This window comes from Danio aesculapii, chromosome 8, assembly GCF_903798145.1.
Source record: "Danio aesculapii chromosome 8, fDanAes4.1, whole genome shotgun sequence".
NCBI classification, from domain to species: domain Eukaryota; kingdom Metazoa; phylum Chordata; class Actinopteri; order Cypriniformes; family Danionidae; genus Danio; species Danio aesculapii.
In genome coordinates, this window is record NC_079442.1 from 31,919,329 (window position 1) to 31,933,045 (window position 13,717).

Sequence of the window (13,717 nt, forward strand, 5' to 3'; positions counted from 1 at the left end):
AGTAAAGCAGAAAATATGAAAATAATATAATATTTTATAATATAATATGACTATTTAAACTATACACAAAAATGTCAATGTTTACTCGATGATACAAAAATAACCCTTTTACGTTGGCTGTGATTATTATTATAATGTATAAACTATTTAAGCTTTCGACAGTAGCAGTAAAAATGAACTGAGATAGAAAATAAGATGTATCTGCGGCTCCATTCCAGCAGTGCCTGATATATCAGATGATTTAAAGAGAGAGGCATGGACTGTGTAATTACTTATTAAGCAACAGTTTCATAAATAATGCATGAATAAATAACGAACATCATACATAATGCATTAACGAGAACTCACACTATGGATAATGTTCAACTCACAGTAAAGACAGTGTTAGAAAACTGTTTTACGCAGTAATGCTTCAATACTAAGTTACAATCACAACTGGTGGCTAAATTGGTAAAATGTTTAGAATAACAGTATGCAGATTTCAGGCAATACTCTAGGTAATGCAAAGAGATAATAGGTATATACTGTATGTAGGTAATATTGATTTCTGTGGTTAATATTCATGAGTGCTCTGTTGTGTTATACCGGAGGGATGTTATGGTTTGATCCAATTCCGGTTGTTTCTCTGATGTGTGTGATGCGCTGTTGCTTTCAAAGCCCTCCAGTCTATCAAGCGCCTCTGTGAAAAAGAAATGTAAACATGATAATGAAGACAACATGTATGTAGGACACATAAAATCTGTTGCACAAATTCGTTTTAATTGGGAACCTCGGGCTGCTGGGAAGGCACCCTCTGTTGGTGACAAATGAAACTGCAGCGTCTCACCTTTGAGCTGCTCCTTCAGCAAGTCTCTCTGGTCTTCCATCTCTCTCCATCTTTCTTCACTCTGCTGGGCCTTGTTTATTTGATTCTCGATGGCCACAATGGTGAATGCATGCTGCCGCACCTGTTCTCTGTACTCCTCCACCTCGAGCCGGTGCTGCCGTCGCTCTTCTTCAGCCATTGCTTCCCTTTCCTCATACTGCTTTATCTTCTCTGTCTGCTCCTCCTCTTTGAGATGTAATTCACACAGCATTTCTTTCAACTCTGCCTCTCGAATCTTTGCTTTTTCCATCTCAGTTTGCCATTCAGCTTTGTGGGTCTCGATGTCCCTGCGCAAGGCACTCTTAGATGGCAAAAAAAAGTCATATCCATAGAGCTGAATGACAGATACTTTTTGTGCGTGAAATTATGAGATAAAAGTCTTTTTTGTTTTGTTTTGTTTTGTTTTGTTTTGTTTTGGCTTTGGCTTTGTCTTTTATTTTATTTAATTTTATTTAATTTTATTTTATTGGTTTGGTTTGGGTTCTTTTTGGTTTTGGTTTTGGTTTGGTTTGGTTTGGTTTGGTTTGGTCTTGTTTTGATTTGATGTTTGGTTAGGTTTTGTTTTGGCTTTTATTTTATTTATTTTATTTTATTTTATTTTATTTTATTTTATTTTATTTTATTTTATTTTATTTTATTTTATTTTATTTTATTTTATTTTATTTTATTTTATTTTATTTTATTTTATTTTATTGGTTTGTTTGTGTTTGGTTTGGGTTCTTTTTGGGTTTGGTTTGGTTTGGTTTGGTTTGGAATGGATCGGATTGGTTTGGTCTTGTTTTGATTTGATGTTTGGTTAGGTTAGGTTAGGTTAGGTTTTGTTTTGTTTTGTTTTGTTTTGTTTTGGCTTTAATTTAATTTAATTTAAAAAAAAATATTTTATTTTATTTTATTTGTTTGTTTTGGTTTGGTTTGGTTTGGTTTGGTTTGGGTTCTTTTTGGTTTTGGTTTGGTTTGGTTTGGTTTGGTTTGGTTTGGATTGGAATGGATTGGATTGGTTTGGTCTTGTTTTGATTTGATGTTTGGTTAGGTTTTATTTTATTTTATTTTATTGGTTTGTTTGTGTTTGGTTTGGGTTCTTTTTGGTTTTGGTTTGGTTTGGTTTGGAATGGATCGGATTGGCTTGGTCTTGTTTTGATTTGATGTTTGGTTAGGTTAGGTTAGGTTAGGTTAGGTTTTGTTTTGTTTTGTTTTGTTTTGTTTTGTTTTGTTTTGTTTTGTTTTGTTTTGTTTTGTTTTGTTTTGTTTTGTTTTGTTTTGTTTTGTAATGGATTGTATTGGTTTGGTTTGGTTTGGCTTTGCTTTGATTTGATTTCATTAGATTTGATTAGGTTTGGTTTGGGTTTGGACTGGTTTTGTTTTGTTTGGTTTTGTTTTTGGGTTTGCATTTGGGCTTGTTTAGGTTTGGTTTGGTTTGGTTTTGGGTTTGGCTTAGTTTGTTTTGGTTTGGTTTGGGCTTGGGTTTGTTTTAGTTAGGTTTGGGTTTGTTTCGATTTGGTTTGGCATGTGGCAGAAATGCCCCTCCATATACTGTATGTCAAAGGGAAAAATAATTTATATGATATATTATGACATATGATATATTAAGCATAATAATATATGCCGAGAACTAATAAAAAAATATCTCAAAAAACAGATAAAATGTATAGATGAACTGTAGCATGTTTTCAGTGGTAAGATCACTTTATTTTTTTCAGGGAACACATTTAATTCATAACTAAAAAATTCAGTTAATTAACAGTGTCCTGTATTTTCTGATTCATGGGTTTTTCTATTTATGTACATTTGCAAATTGCATCTCTTCTAAACAAATTATGTTGAAAAGTTTAAAGTAGCTTCTGACATTGACATTTTTAGCAGTTTGAAATGATAAATTGTCCAGATTGGTCCTGTAAATTGTAGTACAACTGCCAGTAATTTTTCAGTTTTTTTACTGATTTATTTAAATAGAGTATATATATATATATATATATATATATATACATATATATATATATATATACATATATATATATATATATATATATATATATATATATATATATATATATATATATATATATATATATATATATATATTATTTCATATAAAATATATCAAACTACTAAAAATGGCAATAAAAGTGCAGAGATCAATTTTGAACTTCAAAAGTTGCTGGAGCAGATATTGCACTTCAAATGTGTAAACGGAAACCAAATTGTAAAAATACCAGTGAATCACTATGGGTGACTGCTACGATAATTAATGTATTTATTTTTTACAGCGCGGTTTTAACTCACCTCAGTTTTTCTCACTGACTGCAGATCAGCTGTGGCTTCTTCAAGCTGTCGCATCAGTGTATTTTTCATCTCGCTCTGCCCCTCGGCTGCCTACATCATTAATAGGTCAAAGGTCCAGAGAAACACATTTTGATGAATTTAATTCACAAAGTTAATCTAGTCTATCAACTTGGAGTCATTTCCCTGTAACACTTTCATTATTTTCCAATGGAACTAGGATGAGTTTCACTTATAATTATTTCTGAAAAAGCTAAATGACAATCTAATTGAGACCATCCCTCAAGAGGTCTATGCCTCAGAGACTAAATGAAATGGAGTTTAATTTGACTTGTGGTGTTTCGGAGAGACAGCAGCACCTGAAGTTTCTCCTTCTCGAACTGCTTCTGCATGAACTCCAGCCTGTCGTGAAGATCTCTGCTCTGCATCTCTGTCTCCTCAAGTTTTTGCATCTCTGTCTTTAGTATAGAAAACAAATAAAGCCAAGGTTTTTTTAAGTACTGATTTTGAGAATCTTTAACTGATATTAAAATGCTTTGTGCAATACCTTTAGCTTTCTCAGCTCTGATTGGGTGTCCTTGTGGTTTTGGCACAAAATATGTAAGGCACCTGATACTCCTACATAAAACAAATAACAATTATTTGGCCCGCTTTTATGTAAAACCCATTGAATTCAATGTCTAATTAATTTTTTAAAAGTTTACTTGAAAGAAATGTTCATAAGACTGTAATGAAACCATTATAATCATGATATAACACATAAATATGAAGGAGCTTTATGCACGCTTAATGACTAACTGTCATTAAGTGTCAATCACTCAGTTATGTTATTTTAATTGCAAAGGTGACACTGTTTGAGATGTGTTTATGACAGCTTGAAATAAACAAATACACTAGTCTCTGCCTTTGTCATGACAACTTTTCATAACCAAGAAAACATAAGTTGTCATAAACCTGTCATAAACATAATTTTATAATTCTGTCATACGTTTTATAACAGCACTGTCAATAACTAGAGTGGGGCACACGTGGAATTTGTCATTACAATGTCATAAAATGGCATTAAATATTAACGAGGCTTTTATTAAATTATTTGACAGAGTATCGACACTTTTACTGAGACAATTTAATGACAAATGTATTTAGTTCCATTGAAAAGTGATCAGAAAAATATTCCTGACACATTTATAAGGACTTTATTACAATCATGTTTATGGCAGATTTATGACAAGTTATGCTGTCTTAATAATGTCAAGCTGTCATGTCTTTTAGCTGTCAAGACTTTTAGTATGTGATGTATTTGTTTATGTCAATTTGTCATAACAAAGACATCTCTGACAATGACAATAACAATGACATAACTGAGAGAATGACAAATAATGAAAGTTGTCATGAGCATGCATAAAATCGCCATATTCATGGCATGTGTCATCTCACTATTCTAAATGTGTCAAGACAGTCTTATGAATACCCCCTTCAAACAAAGTGTCACCTTCATTTTTGTAATGCATTTCATGAACACTGATATTCTTGGTTTGTCAAACCCATGCTGGATCTCAGCTGAAGGGGTTTCTTACCTCCAGTTTTCACTGACACATCAAGCCCTGCTTCTTGTAACTTCTGAGTCATATTCAGCAAAATAGTGTGCAGGAGATTCAGTGTATGGAGGGAATGCTCCTGAACCCAGCTGAGCTCAGGATTCAGATTCATCTCCTGCAGACCAGCTATTTCCATTTGCACTGTGGCTACAATACATGCATCTTGCACACGACTCTATTTACAAATGCAAACAGACATTACATAGCTGTGCAGCACCCTGTGCATTGCTCCAACACAAATAAACAACTGAACATGGCATAATCAGTGTTTCCACCACATAATACCTGACATTCGTGCAGTCTAGCTCTAAATTCCTGGCTCTCGTCCAACATTTTCCTCTGTGTGTGAGCTTGCTCTTTGAGTTTTAGTTCAAAGTCATGCACTTTGGTTTTGTACATCTCCATCTGTTCCATTTGCTCTGATAAACAGTCCAGCACCTGCATAAACAAGTTCATCCAACAATGCAAAATCTGGCAGAGTTTTCACACCCTCATCTCTGTTAAAACCTCTCTTTCTTCTGTGGAATTTTGGAATATTCTGGCCACTCAGAATGAAACTGACCTACAACAAAATGACATTTCAGAATAAAAGTTGCAAACTGAAACTGGAAGGCTCCAAAATAACAAAAATAAAATAATATCATTATAGTGGTCTTTTTTTTTTTTTTTATCAAATGCATGTCTGTTTTTTTGTTTCTATTCAAATGTAATCACATTATTACATATATTACGTCAAAAGTCATGTGACATCTGAAGTAAGAACATTTATATTGTTAACTACTTTAAATTAATCTTCAACGTAAATGCAAACATAGCTAATCTGTACAAATTTGTACGAGTTAAAAAGTAGGCGTGGCATTAAACCCCACCCCTAAACCCAACCCCCTTTGGGGGGATGAGCAAATTGTACTAAATTATACTAATGAGATTAATATACGAATTCATACAAATTAGCCACTAAATCAAAAGGTTAAGAATTGCTGTGAGATAGCATTGAATGAGCACATTCATTACCTACAGTTGAAATCAGAAGTATTAAACTGCCTTTGATTTTTTTTTTTTCTTTTTTAAAATATTTCCTAAACAATGTTTAACAGAGCAAGGACATTTTCACAGTATGTCTGATAATATTTTTTCTTCTGGAGAAAGTCTTATTTGTTTTATTTCGGCTAGAATAAAGGCAGTTTTAAATTTTTTAAACACGATTTTAAGGTCAAAATTATTAGCTCCTTTAAGCTATTTTTTAATTAGTCTTTTAATTAGTCAAATTTTTTCAATAGTCTACAGAACAAACCATCGTTATACAATAACTTGCCTAATTACCCTAACCTGCCTAGTTAACCTAATTAACCTAGTTAAGCCTTTAAATGTCACTTTAAGCTGTATAGAAGTGTCTTAAAAAATATCTAGTAAAATATTATTTACTGTCATCATGGCAAAGATAAATTAAATCAGTTATTAGAAATGAGTTATTAAAACTATTATGTTTATTAATGTATTGAAAAAATCTTCTCTCCATTAAACAGAAATTGGGGAAAAAAATAAACTGGGGGTATATATTAGTAAATATTTTACTAAAAATCAGTTTAAAATCTGTTTAAACATGAATGCAAATCAGATTATTTTCTATGCATTTCTATTGTCATGTAACAAGCATTTATTTGTGATTTAACCTATCATCCTAAAATATGCATTAAAGTAAAAAATGAAACTAAATATATAATTTTTATTACCTATATCAACTATTTTGATACTTAAATTCTCAAAAAAAATCTGTTCAACGCAATATATGAATGCAGGTCAAATTAATTTTTGTGTATATGGTATGTTTAGTGTCATGTGGCACCACAATTATTTGAGATTGGAGCCCTTTTTCAACAAAAGTATTTTCAATGAAATAATAACAAAGAATTTATTTTAAAAATACATTTTCAATGACTTTTAGAAATATTTATAGATAACCTTTTTAATATTTGAGCAATTTTTTTTTATTATTTAATGTAAACTTGTCTTCTGATTGAAACATAGCCTGTGTTTTCTTACCTCTTGGTCTGTTTGCTTGTCAGAAACATGTGCAATCTTGACGATCTGCTCGCGAAAACTGTCAAACTTTAAAGAAATTTCATATAGGTTATCAAAATAGATACAAGAGTTGTTTTACCAGACTGTTTTCCTGTCTTAAGTTCGCTCACCCTTGATTTAGTACATTGAAGCCCTTCTTGAACTCTCTGTTCTCGCTGCTGCATTTGCTCATGAAGCTGCTTCAGTTTTTCCATCTCTGTCAGCAGAGAAGCTCGTTCCTACAGCACACATAAACAACAGATACATGACATCTGATTTCATAAATGTATACTATCTAGCACAGTGGCCTAATAGATAAGGCATCCGCCTCCAGAGCTGTGGGTTCAAGTCCCACCTGGGTTGTGGTGTATAACGGGTATCTGTTTATGAATCTGTGTGGCGATAAGTAGTGGATAAGTGTATGTTTACATGCACATCTTCACCTGATTACATTAAATAAACCGACAATGCATGTGATCATGTAAACACATTAACCTGTTTTCACCCAGCTTGTGAACGTATTAACCTGCTCTCCGTCAGATTACTGAAGTGTGCAGTGTGATATGTGACAGGAATTAATTTAAGCACATACAAAAACAGCAAATGCTGTGTGGTAATGTAGGAAGAAATACCCCATATAGAAATCTGACATATGTCAGTATATGCAAATGACATATATGACATATTTGTTTAGTTCATATTTGGATTTTACATATCTAAAATACATTGCAAATGGGAAATATATATAAACAGTTTGCAAAAATGTCCATTTACATATATTTTTCAACTATTGCAATTACATTTATGTACATATATGTTCAAATACATTATCTATAATTTTATAAATGTGCTCATATATGGCCATATAAAACTGTATATACTCTATATATGCAGATAAAGTTAAAATTATTAGCCCTCCTGTGAAATTGTAATTCTTTTAAGATTTATTTTAACACATTTATAAACACAATAGTTTTAAAAACTAATTACTAATAACTAGGCCCACAAGGAATCTGCACACGCAGAAATCTGCAGATTCTTTAGCCATATATTATTATATGTATTATTATATGTATTTATTAAAATATTTATTCAGTTTTTATATTAATTTCAGTAATTTTGTTGAATAATGTGTAAATGTTTATATTATTTATTTACAATAAAGTTTTTTCTGTCTTTTATTAGATATATTATATGAGAGACTTTGTTTACCAAACAAGTGGATCTAATTGGATTTGCAAACCTAAATAAAAGTTAAAAAGCTTTCTAAACCTTAAATAAAAGGTAAAAAGTTTTTAGTTATTATATAACAAATTTAATTCACATAAATCCACTGATTTTTTAATAAAATTCTGAGCAGAAACAGGATGCTGTCTAACCCCGCTATTTTTTTTTCTCTATGGTGAAAGTGCCTAATATTTTTCTACTTATTTTGCAAGACACTGGTATTCAGCTTAAAAAGCAGCATTTAAAGACTTAACTAGGTTAATATGTTAACTAGCCAAGTTAATCAAATATTGGACAATTTATTCTGTAGACCAGGGGTGCCCAAACTTTTTCTTATGAGGGGCCAAAAACCAAACAAGATTGAGGCTGGTGGGCCAAAGGTATTACATTAAACTTGAGAAGGTAACTCCTGATTTATTCTTTTTTTTTTAAATAACAGTATCATATAATCATATGAAATAATTATACGTATATGATACATATATGTGTATTTAACAATAAACTCCTTACAATAAAAGCAAACAATGCCATTTATAACACAATGGAGTTCAATGCATTGTCCTTTATCTGTCAAGTAACGGTATTTACATTTTTTTTTAATTCATAAGATTTAATCAAGTAAATTCAGCAATTAAACAAATTAACAAATGGTTATGTTAAATTAGAATTGACGATCTCTGTTAAAGGAACTTGCCCCAACATTCCCCATCATTCTCCCTTTCTTCTCAGATGTGACAGCGGGCCAAATCAAAGGTTACCATGGGGCAACTTTGACCCGCAGGCCCTAGTTTGGGCATCTCTGCTGTAGAACCAGAAATAAAATCTTAAGTGGGCTAATAACATTGACCTTAATTTTTTATTATTATTTAAAAAAACTGCTTTTATTCTTAACCAAACTAATATAAATAAGACTTTCTCAAGAAGAAATAATGGTAACACTTCATTTTGATGGTCCAGTTGAGTATTAGTAGACTGTCTGCTTATTATCTGCTGATATTGCTCCTTCAACAGACATTTAACTGACTACTGTATAAGAAACTTTGCAAGTGCATGTCAACGTACAGTAACCCTAACCCAACCCTAACTCCCACCTAACAGTCTACTTATGATCTAATGAGAATTAGTTGGCATGTAGATGCAATGTAATTTAGATTCAACAAACGGATCATTAAAATAAAGTGTGACCGAAATAATAATATAGCAAATAGCACACCTACAGCATACCTTTTTTCAATTAAATTCATCTTTATTTCTATAGCATGGTTTACAATGTAGATTGTGTCAAAGCACCTTAACATTTATGAATATGAGAATAAAAAGCCATGATTTTTCAATGTAAGTAGTGTAGAATGCTGATTTAGTTCTAGTTCAATTAAAATAGCTGAAGTTCAGTTTAGTATAAACTAAAAAAGCTAAAGTATTACCACAGGAACTATACAATTTAGCAACATCAGAACAATTCAAGTACTTTACTATAGTATGGTTTAAAAACACTATAGTATTTACTACAAATCACAAGAGTATTTTTTCTTGCATTGTCGAGTTATTGATTTGCATGTAAACTGTAGCAAGGGATTATTTCAATAAGATTATTTCTCTGAGTTACCAGCACATTAATGTGCACGTAAAGGTGTTCTTCATAAAACACTCACATTGTTGAGAGATTCCACCTCACTCTGCCTGGCGAGCAGCTCACTCTGATGCTTCTGGGAGTCTTTCAACTTCTAAAACAAGATCAGACCAGAGAAAGTGTGATCTTTTATTGATAAAACACTTTGAAAGCTACGTGTTAACCTACAGAGCTGAACAGCTATAGAAGGAGAGGGATGCAGGAACCTTGTCCATAATGCCTGAGAGTTTGGCTTCTCTGCGTCTCACATCTTGTCTGAGCTTGTCCACCTCAGCGGCTAGTTTAAGAGCCTGTTTCTCGCGGGCAGACACATCTCTCTGCAGACTGCTAACCAGTGCTGAAAGTGAAGGAAAACACAAAGTAACTCCTCAGATCTGACAGGATGGTGCATGCATGCAACAAATATGGTACTGATTGTTTCACCGCAATAGTATAACCGAGTATCTTGTTATGCAAAACTTTTTTATTATAATTATTGATATTTTGGGTTTTTTTATGAATAGACCTTAGATGGATATAAAAAGATGACTTTTTTCAACAAAACTGTTTCTCAAAATTTGTAAAAATAGTTTTCAATGCATTTACGCATTAATTTTTTGACATTTGCATACATATGTTAAGTAGTAAGTTTCTAGAACTTACATATTTTTTTAAATATTTATGTGCTAAAACTTTTATCACTAACAAGTTATTTTTACTCACTATACAGACATGCCACATAAATATTTCATTTTTATTTCTATCCATGAAATAATTTATTTGTAATTTTACTACAAAACTGTGTATTTCCATCCACATTACTCAAAATTTACTCACAAAAACTCTATTATATTTTTATTATACTCTATATTATTAATTTTCACAAACCACCATTGTGCTTTTTTGTTGAAATAATGACGCTTGAGACATTTGAGAAATAGAAAGTACAATATAAAATACAATTTAAATGTATGAATAGAAAGTACAAAATAAAATACAATTTAATTAGTAAAATAAAATACAGAAAATACAATTTAATAGTAGTAATATCTTCAAATATCTTCAGTTTTTAAACTGTAAATGGAGTGTAAACCACCATTTTTACTTTAAAGTGTATTTTTAGACATTCAAATGTGCATAAATTATGTTTAACCCTATGTAAAATGTGGTTTTCTGTAAGTGATAAAGTATTAATATATATTTTTTCCACATTACAGTAATGTGAATGACCTATATATGTCATCCATTTAATAGCATCCTCATACCTGTAGAGGAAGAATTTTGTCTCCTGAGTTTATCCATCTGTTCTAATAGAGTGCTGATCTTCTGATCTCTCTCAGTCACAGTCTGTTCAAGCATCTCTCCAGAACATCTCTGAAGCTCCAGCATCTGCATCCATTAAACAGATCAAGCTTGCAGTGAGGCACAGCAGTTAATTATTAATTAGTCCTTGAAATATTTCTGATGGCTTTTAGAAAGAGGAGAAATAGCTTCATCAAAATCCAAGCATATCTTAAATTAAACCTTAAATATAAGAAAACTTGAATAATTACAGTCTGTAATGAGTGTTTTTGCCTTTTCCTGGTCTAGCAAACTTCAGTCTGTGGCATTGATCTTTCAATATTTGTTGATGGATTTTAATGCAAAGGATTTGGGGCATTTTGACAAGAAAATAGTGTGAAATATACATGTTTTACGGTAACCTCTCAAAGTTCTGTGAAACATGAAATGAATGTTTTTGCAGTGTTCAAGATAATGCCACAATGGCTTTACTCTACCTGACAAAATCTTGTCATTGATCCCGGTTGTAAGAGCAAAAAAAAATAACTTGACTTCTAGTTGATCGTTTGTAAAAGTTGGAGAAGGTAGATTTTTCAGATGAATCATCTGTTGAACTGCATCCCAATCATCACAAATGTTGCCTATTGGAAGCCACATGGACCCAAGATTCTCACAGAAATCAGTCAAGGAAAAATCATGGTTAGGGTTTACATTCAGTATGGGGGAGTGCGAGAGATCTGCAGAGTGGATGGCAACATTAACAGCCTGTATCAAGACATTTGTGCTGTCCATGATATTACTAACCACAGAAGAGGGCAAATTCTTCAGCAGCGCTCCTTCTCATACTTCAGCCTTCACATCAAACTTCCTGAAAGCAAAGAAGGTCGAAGTGTACGAGAATTGGCCAGCCCAGTCACCAGACATGAATGATATTGAGCATGTCTGGAGTAAGATGAAGGAGGAGGCATTGACGATTAAACCAGAGAATCGTGATGAACTCTGGGAGTCCTGCAAGATCACTTTCTTTGCCAATCCTGATGACTTTATTAATAAGTTATTTGAGTCATTGCAGCGATGTATAGATGCACTCGTCCAAGCTCATAATAACTCTTTTTCCACTGCACCATGACTTTATATTTTATACTGTACATTATTTCTGTTAAGTGACAAGACTTTTGTCTAAGCAAAGTCAGACCTCACTATCCTAATTAAATAATTAAAAATCAAGGCATGATCATATTTTATTTTGGTAAAATAAGCGTAATGTAGAGGCCTTTGTCTTTCATATAAGCCACTTCTGATACCAAATGATCAACTAGAATTTGTGTTATTATTTGTTGTTCCTAAAACTTGGATAGGCTTGGTAAGACTTTTGTCAGGTAGTGTAGTGTCATTTATACAGTATTTTATCATTTTATTATAGTAGTCTAAATTCAAAGTATAATTACATGACAACCATTACTAAAAATGGCAAGGTTTTTCCTTTGTATTTGTTAAAGGTTTACATATCTGTAACCGCTTTGTCAAAATGACTCTCATTTACATTGATCTGCAAAAATGACAAAAAAAGTTGCATTATGCATTCTAGGTCAGTAGATAGCAGTGTTGCTTTGAAATAAATAAATAAATAAATAAATAAATAAATAAATAAATAAATAAATAAATAAAAATTACATATGTAAACATTCTGGGGTTTTTTTTTACGTTTTAAATAAGTACTTTGAAAACACTTTAATTATAACAGTATCATTCATTTTTAACCAACTTCTATACTCCTCTATAAAAAAAAAAAGTCCACAGATCCTGTCTGGCCCGACACTCAAAAAATTTTCTTTGCTGCATCTTCAGACTACTTATTTAAATTGAACTCAAACAACACAGTTCTTGAGTTTTTATGGATAACTTAATTGCTTTTTGTTAAATTAACATAACACTGTAAAATCAATTAAGTTAATTTAATCGATTTAAGTTCAGACGAAATGAAGGGTTTATGTGGAACCCAGCATTTTTTTTTACAGTGTAGGCATCGGCCATGAAATACAGTATTAAAATATGGACTTCATAAGCCATGTTTAATCTTATTATTTTAACCACCCTGCATTTTAAACACAATATAAATCTCAGCTATAACTAAAGTAAATATTTATGGTAATACAAAATTTTAAATAAGACATGAAAAACTGGCCTTATACTGTATGTGGGATGTATCATGAAGCCAAACCTGCAGTCTTTGTTCACTCATTCATTTTCTTTTTGGCTTTGTCCCTATATTGTTCTGGGGTTGCCACAGCGAAATGAACCACCAACTTATCCAGCATATGTTTTACGCAGCGGATGCCCTTCCAGCAGCAACCCATCACTGGGAAACATCCATACACACTCACTCACACACATACACTACAGACAATTTAGCCTAACCAATTCACCTATACCACATATCTTTGGACTTGGGGAAACCGGAGCACCCGGAGGAAACCCACACGAACACAGGGAGAACATGCAATCTCACAGAAACGCCAACTGACCCAGCCGAGGCTCAGCGACCTTCTTACTGTGAGGCGAACGTGCTACCCACTGCGCCACTGCAGTCTTTGTATTTTTATATAACTATACAGTAGTTGCGTGCCACATGCACTTACTGTATGCATTATTATATTCTGACCCGTGTAGTGTATGAGTTAGTAATGTCATTATAAATGGAACAGTAATGTTTTTTATTCTAACTGAAAATTCTAATAATGTCCCAATCAACGTTTCATTCATTCATTAAATCATTTTCATCTGCTTTTCTGGGGCTGG

At 32.3% G+C, this 13,717-nt stretch overlaps 1 protein-coding gene across 1 annotated transcript in view; it reads right to left on the reverse strand.

Annotated features, from left to right (window-relative positions):
* fhad1 (forkhead-associated (FHA) phosphopeptide binding domain 1) overlaps window positions 1-13,717 on the reverse strand; it is a 30,470-nt gene that overhangs the window by 12,625 nt on the left and 4,128 nt on the right. Inside the window, exons 6-17 of the mRNA XM_056463194.1 lie at window positions 10,903-11,026; window positions 9,865-9,995; window positions 9,681-9,752; window positions 6,933-7,040; window positions 6,784-6,849; window positions 5,026-5,178; window positions 4,720-4,915; window positions 3,690-3,760; window positions 3,502-3,600; window positions 3,146-3,235; window positions 827-1,166; window positions 586-679 (exon numbers count right to left, since the gene is read on the reverse strand). Coding sequence (XP_056319169.1) covers window positions 586-679; window positions 827-1,166; window positions 3,146-3,235; window positions 3,502-3,600; window positions 3,690-3,760; window positions 4,720-4,915; window positions 5,026-5,178; window positions 6,784-6,849; window positions 6,933-7,040; window positions 9,681-9,752; window positions 9,865-9,995; window positions 10,903-11,026 — 1,544 coding nt within the window. The remainder of the gene's footprint in view (window positions 1-585; window positions 680-826; window positions 1,167-3,145; window positions 3,236-3,501; window positions 3,601-3,689; window positions 3,761-4,719; window positions 4,916-5,025; window positions 5,179-6,783; window positions 6,850-6,932; window positions 7,041-9,680; window positions 9,753-9,864; window positions 9,996-10,902; window positions 11,027-13,717) is intronic.